The sequence below is a fragment of the Cornus florida genome, unplaced genomic scaffold (genome assembly GCF_030987335.1).
Source record: "Cornus florida cultivar Cherokee Brave unplaced genomic scaffold, ASM3098733v1 CherokeeBrave_3.0.0_Hap2_Chr11, whole genome shotgun sequence".
NCBI classification, from domain to species: domain Eukaryota; kingdom Viridiplantae; phylum Streptophyta; class Magnoliopsida; order Cornales; family Cornaceae; genus Cornus; species Cornus florida.
In genome coordinates this window covers 121997850-122012922 of record NW_026775581.1, presented here as the reverse complement: position 1 = coordinate 122012922, position 15073 = coordinate 121997850, and the positions used below count along the sequence as shown (strand labels likewise).

The window sequence follows — 15073 nt, the reverse complement described above, 5'->3', positions numbered from 1 at the left end:
ATGGAAAGGGGTGAAAGAAAAGGAAAAAGAAAGATTTTGGAGAAATATAATTAGGTTTTTTTTTTTCTCTTAAAAGTGGAAGGAAAGTTAATATTTTTAATAAAATTTTATTGATATTAAATTTGTTTTTTTTTTTTATAAAAAGAAATTCAAAAATAAAATAAAATAGAGTATGATTGTAATTTGATTGTATAAGTTTTTTTTTTTTTTTTCTTTAAATATGATTATTATTTATTTTTTTTTTTTTTATTAATCGATTAAATACGACTAGTATTAACACTATTTTTTTTTTCTTTTCTTTTTTTTTTTCCCTTAACTAATGTTACCATTTTTTTTCTTTTTTACTGTACCAAACACAGTCTTGGAATTTGTTGAGATTATAAGAAATCAAACCATTGTCTGGACCAATCACATACTAACACTTCAGCAATGCATTAATTTCTCTCAGAATACATCGAATTTAAAAGCATTCCAATTTTATTAAAATGACACTTCTAACCTAATCTCACATTTATTTTCACCCAATAGAAAATCACAAACTTATAAATCATCGGGCATACTATTTTAAAAAAATAAGTATAAACGCCCTACTTGATTAAATTTTTTGAAAATTATTTTATAAAAACTCAATTATAAAATATATATATTTTTTGTTTTCTAATTGTTTTGATTACAACACCTACATTTGATTCAAAAATCCACCCTGTCAAAACCCCCCAACTTACAACTAATTCCATTCCTCTGCCCTCCTCATGACCAAAGCTTTTCAGCAAGTTTTATATCAAAGACGTCTTTTTGAAAACAGCCACCAGCAATTCGTACTTCAGCCACCCATTAGCCTGAAGAATCCACTTGCTGGACTATGCTCTCCTATCATTTTCGGAGCTTGACCTAAAATTCATTCTTGTTATAATTTATGTCATAATAAAAATTATTGCTGATGCACGGGTGCAATAGAGTTGCTTCTACCTCGAGTAAGAGAGCTGGACAAATAATGGTATTATTTTATCCTTACTTAAGGCTCCCTTTGGTTATATGGAAATAGTAAAAAAAATAAATGAAATGACAAATGAAAAGAAAATTATTTTTTTAGTATGTATTTGATTATGATGAAAATTTACTCAAAAAAATTGTAGAAAAATATCATATTATAGTTTGGATACCTAAATTACCCTTATTTTATAAAAATAATAAAATAATAAAGAATTAGAATTAAATATATTAAAAAAATGATAAAGTTTTCAATTAATTTAGACCTTCCCAACTACTATTATTCATGTATGATGAAAAACAACTAGGAAAGGGAGTCAATTACTCAATCAATGTTAAAATTGTTGGTGGACTCTAATTCTTTGAAACTCACTAAAAAATTATTATTGTCTTCAAATAAAAATGAAGTTGTTGGGTAAAATAATATCAAAGAAGTTATTGAATAAAATAGGAACACTAAATAAAAAGACGGTGCTTTCACGGGAAAATAAAATTTCCCTATGTTTTGTGCAGAAAACATTTCGGAGAACATAAATGGTTACAAGAAACTTAATTTTCTAAAACTTTTCCTTTTCTATCTAACTAAACTACAAAAAAAAGTTTTAAAATTTTCTATTTCCTTTCTTTTCCAGTTGATTTTATCTAATCAAATGAAGCCTAAGCATATTAACATTTTGTTGTTGGGTAAACAAAAAAGTTTGGAAAAGTAATATATTATGCTTTGAATAAATTACTTCTTTTGTTGGGAAAAAAAAGTTTATAAAAAAAATGAAGTTTACAGTGAAAATGATTGTTATGATATTATAAAAAGAAGAGATGGTGAACTAGGAAAAAAGAAGAACAAGAAGAAGAGATGTTGCATTAATGGCTTTAGGTTTTCTTGTCATTTCTTTTAAAATGGTAAGGAAATTAAGTATAGTTCAATTGGAGAAAATGTGAGTGCAAATATTGTCTCTCTTTTGAAAAATAGTGCCCTCAAATTTGACGAAAAATGGTAGTATTTGTAAATTTATACACAATAGCTTTAAAAATGTACTTGTACAATTTTTTTTTTTTTTTTTAAATTCCTTTTGGACTCGAATCTTCACCATCTACTTTGCAAGATCAAAGAGGTACCACTAGATCATAAATCATTTGATAATTTATAAAATACGTTATACACATAAGTACTTAAAATATACATTATCAATTTATATGCACTATAAGTGTTTATTTGCATTTATACATATTTTGTATGAAGAAATGTTATTTTCATAACGTTTTCTATCATGAACTTTTGTTGATGTAGTAGTCTATTTTAAATAAATTAAATACTTATTTAATTAAGTGTATCTGATAATGCAATATTTTTTTTTCTTAATTGGTACTTACATTTACTTGTCTCTTCTGAGACTTGAACTCCCAACCTTTTTTTGGGAAGTAAGAGCCGCTAGATTTTTTATAGAATTTATATTGCATTATATATGCAGCACTTTGGATAATGCAATATAAATACTATTAAAAAAAAAATCACTTAAAATAGAGTAAAATTGTATAATTTTAAATGAAGATTACTTCACTCGTTATTTAAAAGCAAGCAGCAAAACCTAATTTTCAATTGAGCAATGCTTTACAAGCTTCTTTCATTTTTTTATGTATGAAGAAAGTCATGTCATTTTTATATACTTTACAAGTTTCTTTCATTTTTTATAATATAGATTTTTGTAAAATATTTTATAGGATAAATTGCATTTAACCCCCCTTTGACTTTCACTGTTTTGCAATAAATTTCCCTTTAATTATTATTTTCCTCTCAACTAACCGAGGGGGGTTGTTTTTTGAATTTTGCCAAGAATACCCCCCACCAACCAAGTCAAATGAGGGTTTTATGCAATTTACCATGAATTTAGCTAAACGATTATATATTTTTTTCTTTCTTGAATTATAATATTTGAAGTTATATTTTTTAATTAACATATATATATATATATATATATATATATATATATATATATAATTTTAAAGTAAAATTCATAGTTACAAATGCAACTACATGTTATTTGTTAGGATAAAGTGTAGAAAACAGCCCTATAGTACTCTTACAGAACATATCACACCCCTCACATACAAAAAACACCCCTAAGGTTTTAATTTGGTGAAAATAGGTCCCCCAAACAAATTTAAACCCTAAGTTGACTAAATTACCCTTAATGAACATTTTATAAAATATGTAATAATAAATAATTTTGTAAAATGACTAACAGACTTGTGGCCTAACGGTACAAGACTCATACTTCTCAAAGGGAGGTCAGGGAAAGCAGTGTGTGTGAATCCCAACTAGGAAAAAAAAAAAAAAAATTTGGTAAAATGACCGAAAATGACATTATTGAAGGATGCCTCTCACGTGCAAAAAAAACACCCCTAAAGTTTCAATCTGGTGCAAATAGGTTCATCTGATAAATTTAAACCCTAAGTTGACTAAATTACCCTTACTAAACCATTTTATAAAAAATATAAAAATAAATAAATTTATAAAATGATCGAAAATGACACTATTGGAGGACGTTGGCAATTGACAAGTAAAGATAAAAATAAAAAATAAAAAACAAAAATAAAGTGCAAACTAAAGAAAACAAATCTGTTCCAAATTCAAAAATCAGTGCACATTGATATTGGGAATTTTTTTTTTTTTTTTTTTTGGTACGAAAAAAAAAATTAGTAAAAAAGAGTAAACTGAAATCTCAAAAAATTCAAATCATTTTTGTACAAATTGTCAAAGTTAAAAAAAAAAAAAAAAATGTTTAGAGATATATGCAGAGAAATTTTTTTTTTTTTTTTAAATATATATATATATATAAGACAATGTGCATATAACACCCCTATTCTATGATATTAGTAGCATATATACTCCCTTAGGCATTTTCGGAAGAATAAAAGGTTAAAACGGGTATTACAACACTAATTGATGTCAAATGGGTATTTTTACACAATGTGAAAAGATTAGAGGTGTTTTTTGTACACTTTTTCAAATTGGGGGTAAAAGTGCTATGCGGAATATACTTTAGGAGTGTTTTATGCACTTGTCTCCTATTTGTTAGCATATGTCTTGCATAATTAAATCTTGTAATATTCATTTTTCTCAATTTTTTTTCTATTAAAAAAAGAAAAGAAAAGAGAAGAGAAGAGAGAGAGAGAGAAAAAAAAAAAAAAAAAAAAAAAAAAAAAAAAAAAAAAAAGAAGCCTACTTTTTGTAATTAAAATTCATTTTTGTCGATTTAATTTTTTGATTAAATGCCCATCTCATATACTTATACACACACACACTCTATAAAATAAAAAATATAATATAAAAAATATAACAATGGTATAATAATATATAATATGAATAGACATATAAGATTTGAATTTATATGTAGTTGCACTCATAAATATAAATTATAATTTTTTATTTTTTTAATATTTTTTTTTAATTAAAAGTATGGTGATGCATGTAACAAAAAATATAAGTTGAATTATTATTATTCGAGAAAGAGAAAGGGAAAGGAAAAAAAAGGGTTAACTTCAATTACACCCCCTGTGATTTGTCCAATCTTCAAGGAGATCCCCCCACCTTTGCAAAAATTCAGTCAAACCCCCTTCTTTTTCTGACACATATCAGTCTCCCCCTCAGTCAACGATCAAAGCTGGTCAGAGATATTTTTTGGTGACATCAACAAAAAAAGTAGATTAAATGCCCAGATTGCCCTTCAAGGTCATGTTTGGCTATAGACTTGATTATAGTCTATATATTAGATAAGAAATAAACAGTGTTTGAGTCTTCTTCCCCATCAATGAAAACTCAATGCCTCTGTTAATAACCAGCCTGTTCCACCATAAGATACCTTAGGTAGACGTTTTATATACAAATCCAAAAGAAAATAAATCAGAAAAAACACTTATTACAGAGAGGAGATAATGGAGCACCCACAACAGTAGCAGCAGCAGAGGTCGAGCGATGATCTTCATCGCCGACAAGCTCCTCACCAGCTGCAACTCATTGGCAGCAAGATATTCAAGATTGCCACTCAGGACCACCGACTCGCACTCCTCTTGCACCCTAATAGAAACAAGCTCACCTTCGCTGACAAAGCCTTCAAGCTCGTCTCTGATGCCAGGTTGTTGAACCGACTCTCGGCGACAAGGAGTGTGTTGACGACGGCGAGGATCCGGTTGGCATAATCGAGTCCTGGGTCGTCCTCGATGGCTCGGATCGAGAATTTCTTGCTGTCAATGAGGTCACGGAAATAGAGAATTTCTGAGTTTCATAACCTCCATCCCACCGTTTCTTCAAATCCAACCCACAACAATTCAATTTAACTCATCAATTCAACCATTCTCATCAGTATATCATTGAAATAATCTAATAAAATCATCAATTCAACCATATGTATCCATCCAGCTCGCGGATCTGATTGAGAGCATACTCGGTCTGGTACTCATTCTCCGGTATTGGGTGTCTGAATTCAACAAAGAATTGGGGAAAACTCACCGGTGACTGCTGCAACTTCGTCCACTTCAATTTGTACCCTCAACGATTTTGGTATCGGAAGTTGTACGACCGTAGCCTACTGAAATTGAAGTTCATCGAAACTAAAGCTCACGGTTGGGTCAATGTATCTCTGTTTTCTTCCTAGTCTCTCAAGCTCTATGCTCATATCAGTAGGTCGCTGAAACTTTGACATTGAGTCACTGAGACTCTAAACTGAATTGCAAAGCAATGAGTCTAATTTTGTAACCTGACTTTGCTATTGAGATACGAGGGATAATAGAAGATTAGCTGACTGTTTGGTTCAACAGATAAAACTAATCTTGGTGGGAGTTATAAAATATGTTATTTGATCAAGTGTATATAGGAAAACGACAAAAGGGTAATTTAGTTATTTTATTTATTTATTTGTTTTTGTCAGCCGATAATGTCTGACAGGGAATCTGATTGAATTTTTGCAAACTTGGGGGTCACTTTAAAGATTGGACATACCCCATGTGTAACTGAAGTTAACAAAAAAAAAAAAATACCAGCGAATTGCATAAAATCATTCCCTTTGACTTGCTTAGTGGGGGTATTTTTGGTAAATATTTAAAAAGTCACCCAACTCGGTTAGTTGAGGAGAATTTTTGACAAAATAATAGTAAAAAGAGTTTATTGCCAAACGGTGAAAATTAAGGGGTTAAATGCACTTCATCCTATTTTATACAGTATATAAGGACACGACCGTAAAAGCGTTGTTCACATGAAAGATACTATACATGATGGAAATAAATTTATCCACATCATGTTATAGTTATTAATTGGGATCGGATGGTTTTTTTTTTTATTAAATTACCTGGAGTATCTTAAATCGGTGTTGAGAGAATTCCATGCTTTAGTGGGGAAAGTAAATTCCATAAATTAAGCCTCAAATCTTTTCTGACTATGGGATTGATTTTGCCAGAATTTTACTCTCACCAGGGGTAAAAAATAAAAGACGTGAAAAATAGGAAATTTATATATATTAGTTGGATTCGTTATTGTCCTCATCTCCCACATGACGAATACAAAGAGTCAAAGAATAACCTCCTTGGAAAGACTAAGATGGTGGTGTCATGTATAAAAATAGCACATATTCTAATCACCACAAAGCTGAATTTAGCTTGCTGCTCTGCTCTTTCTCAGAATAACCATCTTCCAAAGATATACCAATTTTAGTCTTCTCATCCTCTCTAAATACTCTCTCTACATTATCTGTCTTTCTGTTATTATCTCTTCCTTTCTCTACATCCCTGTAGGGAGGGGATTGGGAAGATATGAAGGCCTGACATTTTCTTCAAAGGTTTCATTCAAATTATTACATAGCTCTGGAATTCAAATAACCAACATATCGAAAGCTATTATAATTTGGAAGAAACCCATGACAATCCTTATGGAAGGTAAGCTTATTTTCTAATGTTTTTCATTTGAAACTTTCGAACAAAACTCTGTTTTTCTTTTTTCTTTTTCTTTTTTTCTTTTTCTGAATTGTTGTCAATTTTGTTATGTTTGAAGAAAAAACTGTAGAAACCCAAAAAAAAACAGAAACAGAATTGACAGACAGAGATGTAGAGTCATCGCCTAGAGGTGTGTTGGAGATCCCTGTTTCGGGTTCGGAGTCTGATCAAAGCAGCAGCGGCAATAGTGGTGGGTCGTCGTTGACAGAGAAGGCGAGATGGAAGAATTTGTTTGGTAACATAAAGAAGAAATCTGGGATTCCATTGTTGTCAGGGTACGAGAGTACAAGGAATAGTTTGATCAGAAGGGTAAGGAGTCGAAGCGCGTCTGAGACAATTGACTGTGGAGAGATGGTGGTGGCCAAGCCCACTTGGAGGAACTTCAGTTACCAAGAGCTCACCGAAGCTACAGACAATTTCAGTTCTGGTAAGAGAATAACGGTGTAATGGACTCACAAGTAATGATATATATATATAGTATTCTAAATCTATACAGTTAAAAAAACACATTATTATACATTTAGGGGTGCAACTTGGCCAGTTCAATTTGAATCCAACTTGAATTATGGACTTGAGCAGCTAATTTTCAACCGAAACTTAATTAGAGATAGGGAACCCAAATTCTGTTTTTATTTTAAATATTCTAAATATTTATATATATATTTATTTATTTCGATAGTGAAAAAGTTAAAATTTTGATCTTTGGTCTGTATATTAATCATGCCTACTAGATGATCTTCTTTCCAAGCACCTAAAGAATGAGTAATCTACAAGTTTCGTAAAGTGAGTATGACACAGGATATTAATATAATAAAGTTAGCGTTGTAACCCAAATTCTACCCCGAAAATCTCAAACTGAGTTTCAAGTCCGAATTCAACCCGAGCTTTGGATGGGTGGGCTAGGGTTGAAGTTGAGTTAGTTCTTCCAATTTTGTGCGTTACATGTCCAGATCATGCAACTAACTGTGATTGAATTTTGACAGACAATTTGATAGGTAAAGGGGGGCATGCTATGGTATACAAAGGATGCTTATATGATGGTCAAGTTGTTGCCGTGAAGAGGATACTGAAGGAAGAAAAGACAGACGAGGATAGGGTTGGTGATTTCTTATCCGAGCTTGGGATCATTGCTCACATCAACCATCCAAACTCTGTTAGATTAATTGGGTACAGCGTCGAAAGTGGTTTGCACCTCGTCCTCCAATTTATGCCTCACGGCAGCCTTGCTTCTGCGCTACACGGTGCTGTATACTCATTACCTTTCATTTCTCCTTTTCTTTACTAAGATATAATTAAGGTCTGTTTGGTTTAGTTTTACGAGAACAGTTTTACTGAAAATGAATATCAAAATGCATGATTTATCATTTTCTAGAATTTTTTTTCAGAGAACTAAACGAACCAAGCCATATATATTATGTGTAGATACTTTTAGCAGTGAAATGTTCAATGTACTATAAGATGGTTTCATTTCTGGTGAATTAAAGGGTCATCAGTGATAACGAAATTTGGTCTGACCATGAATTAATGTACCATTTTTAACATTAAGGAGCAAAATGTGAAGCTAAATTGAAATTTGAATTTGACTAAGGAAGAGAGATTCAGTATTTCAGGTTCAACAGAGAGTCTGGAATGGAAGATAAGGTATAAGGTGGCTCTTGGAGTAGCTGACGGATTGAAATATCTCCATTGTGAATGCCAGAGGCGCATCATCCATAGAGACATCACAGCTTCAAACATATTACTCACCGAAGATTATGAGCCTCAGGTTCTCATTCCATTTCTCTGACAAAGGCTTCAAACTTTATCTCCTTGTTGAGTGTCTATCTCTAGCTTCTGATATAATTTGTGACGAGCAGATTTCTGATTTTGGATTGGCAAAGTGGCTTCCAGAGAAATGGGTTCAACACGTTGTCTCCCCCATTGAGGGCACGTTTGGGTGAGGCCATTTAAAGTCCATGATACTTTTTTTTTGTTCAGTATGTGTAGTGTATTTCTGGGCTTATCACATATATATATATATATTAAAATTGGATTCAGATATATGGCTCCAGAGTATTTCATGAACGGAATTGTTGATGAGAAGACTGATGTCTTTGCATTCGGGGTTTTATTGCTGGAGCTTATAACAGGACGTCATGCAGTTGATTCATGTCAACAAAGCCTTGTGATATGGGTATGTTTTGATTGTGCTAAATATATACTTGTCACATTAACTTGAAAAGAACATGCATTTCTAGATTATATATCCGTTACTCTTGTATGTATAGGCAAAACCGCTTCTGGAGAAGAACAGCGTCCCAGACATAGCAGATCCTCGTCTAGGGAATGCTTTTGACATTTTAGAAATGAAGCGCACCATGCTGACAGCTTCTTCATGCCTTCGTCACTTACCCAGCAGTCGTCCAGACATGAAGCGAGTAAGTTTTTTTTTTTTTTTTTGAAAGTTCAAGCAAACGCGCAAAAAGTCTCAACAACCTTTCCTTTGGGAGGAGAGAGTTGTTGTTTACAATCAATTAAGTATAGCAAAGCTGAATTTCTCGGGTTTGCATGTGTAGGTTGTGCAGCTATTGAGAGGCAAGAATGGACCGGCAGATCAGAAACATAAGTCGTTTAAAGGAAGAGCGATCCTTCCCGCCTATGCTTGTGAAATGGAAGACTATACTAGTTCTTGTTACATCAAGGACCTCAATCGCCACATGCAACTTGTTATGGAGTGATGGGGTTGCATATGTATGTGCCTTGTTGATGCTGCTATGTGTTGTACGCAAGTTCAACAATAGTATGTATTGCCTGCCCTAGGGTGTCTGTCTGCTTTGAACATTACATTCGGCAGATGCTGTCTTATTTTTAATAGTCAAGCATCCAAATTTGGGTTTCTACATATTTTGTTTTTGCATCTCTCTTCTAATACCACCTCTTAATATAATCTATATACGGATGTTAGGGCAGAAGAAAAATAACGATCAATGAAATCAACATTTGCATGCCAAGAACTCCAACTGCAAGTCAATCAATCCTAAAATGTCCGGGTTGATCAAATCTATATGGTATTTACTACGTGGTACCCCAACCAATGCATGCTCGTTTTTGAAAACTCTCAAATTTTCATATATGAAGACAAATTGAGAGTTTTCATGATTGTGTATTAGTCAGTATCACGATGAATATTGTCACAATTGGACCATATTAGAATTAGTTGAGCAAATATAAATGGGAATTCTTAAATAGTTGTAAATAGCGAACAAAGGATGATCCCCGACATACGCAAATTGATGGCAATCCACAAATTTCACACTAATATTATTAGTATGATGCATAAGCTGCAAGGAGAGAGTATCTTCTGTAAAAACACTATCCAATTTGATAATGAAAATTGAATTTGATTACTGTACAATGACTTTTACCTTTGTCACCATTGATAACTGTTAAATAAGTTCTAAAATGTTAAAATATGCATTAGGTGTCTTTTAAAAAAATAATAATAAATAAATAAATTCAACACGAATTCTTAGCCGAGTCCAGTAAGGAGGTAGGTATAATTGTATCATTTTTCAAACTGAAAAAGTATAATGCCAACAGCATATCCATTACACCAATATAGTAATTGACAAACCTAACTGTCTTCTAGTGAGCTTCTTGTAGTTACAATGTTACATAAGTATAATAATACTATTTGCTAATTCTCTCTCTCATATGCACAAATATGTACTGTATATAATTATATATGTCTCCAGGAATCCTAGGATGATTCGGGTATCCAAATTCCTAGGGTTTTGCTCCATTAATCAATCCCAATTATAATGTTGAAAAAAAAAAAAAGAAAAAAAAAAAAAGAAGAAGGATTCAAAGAAGCTAGAATTCAAGGAAATACCAACAAAATTCAAAACTTCAAATCAAATTATTCAAAGACCAATAATGAGGTCCCAACACTGCCATCTACGGCAAACATAGGAAAAAGAAGTCCAAATCTTGCCGTCCCATCATAAGGGTGTCAAAAAAACAAAAATGCCAAACAGTCCTTTGAATTCCTCCTAATAAAACCCTTTTTGAAAAATTCAATCCACTCCCTAATCCTTTTCTCACACAATTTTCTACCCCTCAACAAGGTCTAGATTTGCTTACCTCGACTATTTCTTGAATCTTTAATAATATATATATATATATATGTAGAAATAGTTCTCTGCAATTGCAGGAAGAAGAGTTAGCCAAAGCTAGGAAATGGAAAGTCAAGCAGAGAAGGTGTATGTGGCCATTGGGACTGACCTGCAAGATGGTTTTGGGACCTTGGAATGGGCAATTAGAAAGTGGTCCTCTCATTCAACCTCCATAGTAATCCTCCATGCACCTAATGACATATACAAAAACTATGTTTGGACACCGAGTAAGTTCATTATATATTCATATTTGAATTCCTTCCCATTCTTTCATAGAATTGTTCAATTGGTAGGAAATATGAAGCAATTAGTGGAATGAGTTTCCCTTTCTTTTTCAGTTGGAAAACTCCCTACAAGTTCTGTCAGTGCTGAGAAATTGGATGTTCTTCGGAAGATAGAAGGGGGAAAAATTGACAAATTACTATCCCAATACATAACTTTCTGTGGCCAGGTTTGTTCTATATATATATATATACACGCGCGCGCGCGCGATTTCTTTAATGGCTGCTGAAAATCAGAAATGTTGCCATAAAACTAGTTCTGGCAAGACTTATGGAGTGTTTTTTGGTTCATAGGTGAAAGTTGAAATTCATAAGATTGAGAAATATGATGAACCGGTTCACAAGATCATGATAGATTTGATATCCGGACTTCGGATAACCAAATTGGTCATGGGATTTACATCCATGAAGTCCTCATCGTCGTATGCACAATACCTTTTCCATCCATTCTGTCTAATAATTTTGAGCACTGGCTCTGAAAGTTTTTTTTTACTAGTATGTCATTTTTATGTCTTATTTCCTTTTATTTTCTTCCTCTGTAGGAAATCTAAGAGTGGAACCAATGGATTATTTTACATTCATCGGCATAAACCTGATTTTTGCGAGTTGTTCATAATAAGTGGTGGGAAATTGGTCTCCTTGAGAGAAGAAAATAATGAGGGATTTATGGAGGATGATAAAGGACTAGTGGTAGCTAAGATTAGAGACGGTTAGTTTCAAAGGTTTGTTTGGAAAAAAGTTCCCTGAAACTGCTACTAGTGAAAAAATCCCGGATAACTCACCTTCTTCAACAACAAGCAATGAGTCACCTGATCAATGGGAAATTTATGCGCAAGAGATTGAAAATTATTTCCATCAACTGTTGTCTTCGAATTCAGATGAGGAAGATGGTGCAGTGGAGAATGACAGTTTGAAGACTAGTCCAACAGCACCAGATCTGGTGGAAAATATGGTAACTTTCTAATATGGACATTTCATTGACTTATATGACCATAAACTAACCTTGATTAGTTCAGAGCAGCTAGAAAATAATTCATTTTGTGTTTACTAAGTCCACTTATGTTATGATTTTTTTCTACCTTATCTTTTCCATCTTTTGACCCTAGTGGCAAATGATAGTGATATGCCACAATGGGCTTTATCTAGATTCAAGAATTCAAAAGGCACACTCATGACTATTGCCAATGCAAGAAGTGGGGAGTTCATATTTTGTTTTTTTATTGTTTCTCTCAAGTCCCAAATTTCAACTTTGAAAATGATCTGTTTTGATTAATAAAAAAATACCCATATTGGTACTGATATTTCAAGAACACCAACTTCGGCAAAATATCAGAGTTCTGCAGAGAAAATTGAAATGCTGAAAACTAGATTAGCCAAAGCTCGTGAGATGATCCAGTTGAAGAAAGAACAAGCTAGGGGCAACGTCGAAAGACATGCTAGAGCTGAATGGGCCATTCGATTGTGTACTCGTCGGGTAATCTCTTATTTCTCTATTTTAGTCGGATTTTAATTCAATTCAAGAAGAAATTAACAGAACAAAACCATTCTTGCTTCACAGGCAGAGGAACTTGAAGCTCGTATAAACGAAGACATAGCTAATCGTGTAGAACTAAACAAAGAGTTGGACATTGCAAAGGAGGAACTTTGTGAATCTCAGAGTGAAGTTAAAGGAAAGAAGAGTAGGCTCAATTCAGTTCTTGAACTCCAACAAGAACTGTCAAGCAAGCTCCAATTATCCTCTTCAGCAAAATCAGAAGCTGAGGCCCAGCTAGAGAATGCAATCACTAAAAGAGCTATGATGATTTGCGAGATTGAGGAGATGAGACGACAAAGAGATGTTTTGCAGCGTAGGATCGAGTTTTGCAGAGAAAAGGATGCAATAGGAATGGCTACAACTTTGAGTGGCTTAGGATTTAACTGTAGAGTGTTCACAGCTGAAGAGATCAGAGCAGCCACTGATGATTTCTCGGAGCATTTGAGTTTGAAATCTGCAGGTGTTCGGACAAATGTGTATAGAGGGCGTATCAGCCATACAACAGTTGCAATCAAACTGTATGATTCAATCAATGGACTATCTCAAGAAGCCTTCCAAACTAAGGTAGAAGACTTTTCCTTTGATCCTAATGCATGTTCTTAAGGTTACAAAAAGGGTATATGCATCTTTACAAATTAGGCTAGCCTAATGCACAAGACTCCCATCATTTTAGGATCCAGAGAGAGCCACATGTACGTAGTCTTAACTTAGGAAAAAGGGTATATGCATCTTATGCTGAAAAAGCATCTTGTCCACTAGTTTTATTGAAGTTAGGCCTATAATAATATGGTGACTTTTGATGGAAAGAATTTTGATAGTTGTGATAGTATGACACTTGACTAAGATTGACCCTCCTAATGCAATGCAGGTGAAGCACCTTAGCCACATTCGTCATCCTCATATAGTGGCCATGATCGGCTTCTGCTCTGACCTAAAATGCATTGTCTTTGAATACTTGCACAACGGCTGCCTCCGGGACATTTTATTCTTGGGCCACAGAAGAAGGAGCCGAGGACTCAATTGGCATGCTAGAATTCGCATCATGGCCGAAGTTTGCTCGGGCCTGGCCTGCCTTCACTCGGCCCAACCCAGGCCCATTTTTGACGGCCACCTCAACCCCTCCAAAATCCTACTTGATCGTAATTTTGTTGCAAAAGTCCATGGCTTTAGTCTTGATTGGAGGTATAATGAATCTGATGTGCAGTCAGATGTTCGTGGTTTTGGGAACCTAGTGCTGCAGCTTCTCACCGGAAGGAATTGGGCTGGACTTGTTGAAGAGGCGAAGGTGATGGACCCTCAAGCATTAGCTAGTGCCTTAGATAACATGGCTGGAGAATGGCCTTTGGACTTGGCAGTGGAACTCGCCGGCATAGCAATGAGGTGTTTTTCCGGCAATGAAGGGCCGGCAACAGTGATGGCAGAGCTCGAAGAGGTGAAACAAAAGGCCGATGATCGAGTGGCAAGCCTAGGATGTGAAATGCCAACTGAAGGAGATGTACACACAGAGGACTCAAGCAATATACCAAATGTTTTTCAATGCCCCATATTTCAGGTTGGCTTCTATATCACCCTTTTTACTATTTGTTGTATACACTTGCACAAACTTGGGACAAAACTAGACCACATGACCCCATTTCATAAGCCTCCTCTTAGTAGCCCGCCCCTTTCCACTCAATTTATTCTCTCGTCTTACTGAACATGAAATCCTCCATACCTGGTGATCAAAATAAACAAAGCTGCACAATGCCTACTCTGGTTAATTAACTAACTACATGAATTGTCGATGCAGGATGTGATGATGGATCCGCATATTGCGGCTGACGGGTTTTCTTATGAGCAAGAAGCCATAGAGGAATGGCTCAAGACTGGGCACGATACGTCACCGATGACCAACTTAAAGCTCAAGCACAAGCTCCTCACCCCTAATCACACTCTTCGTTCCTTAATCCAGGACTGGCACAGCAAAAGATCCATTCATCATGCATAAACATTGTAAACTTGTTCTAGTTTTAAACATAAAGAGCAAATTGAGCATGTTGATTCTTTTTTGGAAAAGCTAGTGTTCCCTGCAACAGTTGAGATAACTAGCCCAGTTTTGCCAATTTTTAAGTAAGCAACATTGACTCAAGTCT

The 15073-nt window shown here is 34.0% G+C and overlaps 2 protein-coding genes across 2 annotated transcripts; both read left to right on the top strand.

The window, feature by feature from the left end:
- The first annotated feature begins 6638 nt into the window (after window positions 1-6638).
- On the top strand, window positions 6639-9851 carry LOC132286331 (receptor-like cytosolic serine/threonine-protein kinase RBK1). The gene is made up of 8 exons (XM_059788650.1): window positions 6639-6915; window positions 7031-7399; window positions 7956-8213; window positions 8583-8737; window positions 8829-8908; window positions 9010-9145; window positions 9240-9389; window positions 9528-9851. Exons 1-8 carry the CDS (start codon window positions 6897-6899, stop codon window positions 9687-9689), a joined length of 1329 nt encoding a protein of 442 aa, XP_059644633.1. The 5' UTR covers window positions 6639-6896; the 3' UTR covers window positions 9690-9851.
- Window positions 9852-10668: 817 nt separating this feature from the next.
- Window positions 10669-14970, top strand: LOC132282650 (putative U-box domain-containing protein 50). The gene is given in 9 exon segments (XM_059784393.1): window positions 10669-11353; window positions 11465-11577; window positions 11702-11829; window positions 11950-12108; window positions 12110-12359; window positions 12741-12881; window positions 12966-13505; window positions 13810-14493; window positions 14731-14970. Coding segments are annotated over 9 exon segments (2376 nt in total). The 5' UTR covers window positions 10669-11190; the 3' UTR covers window positions 14929-14970.
- The last annotated feature ends 103 nt before the right edge of the window (window positions 14971-15073 follow it).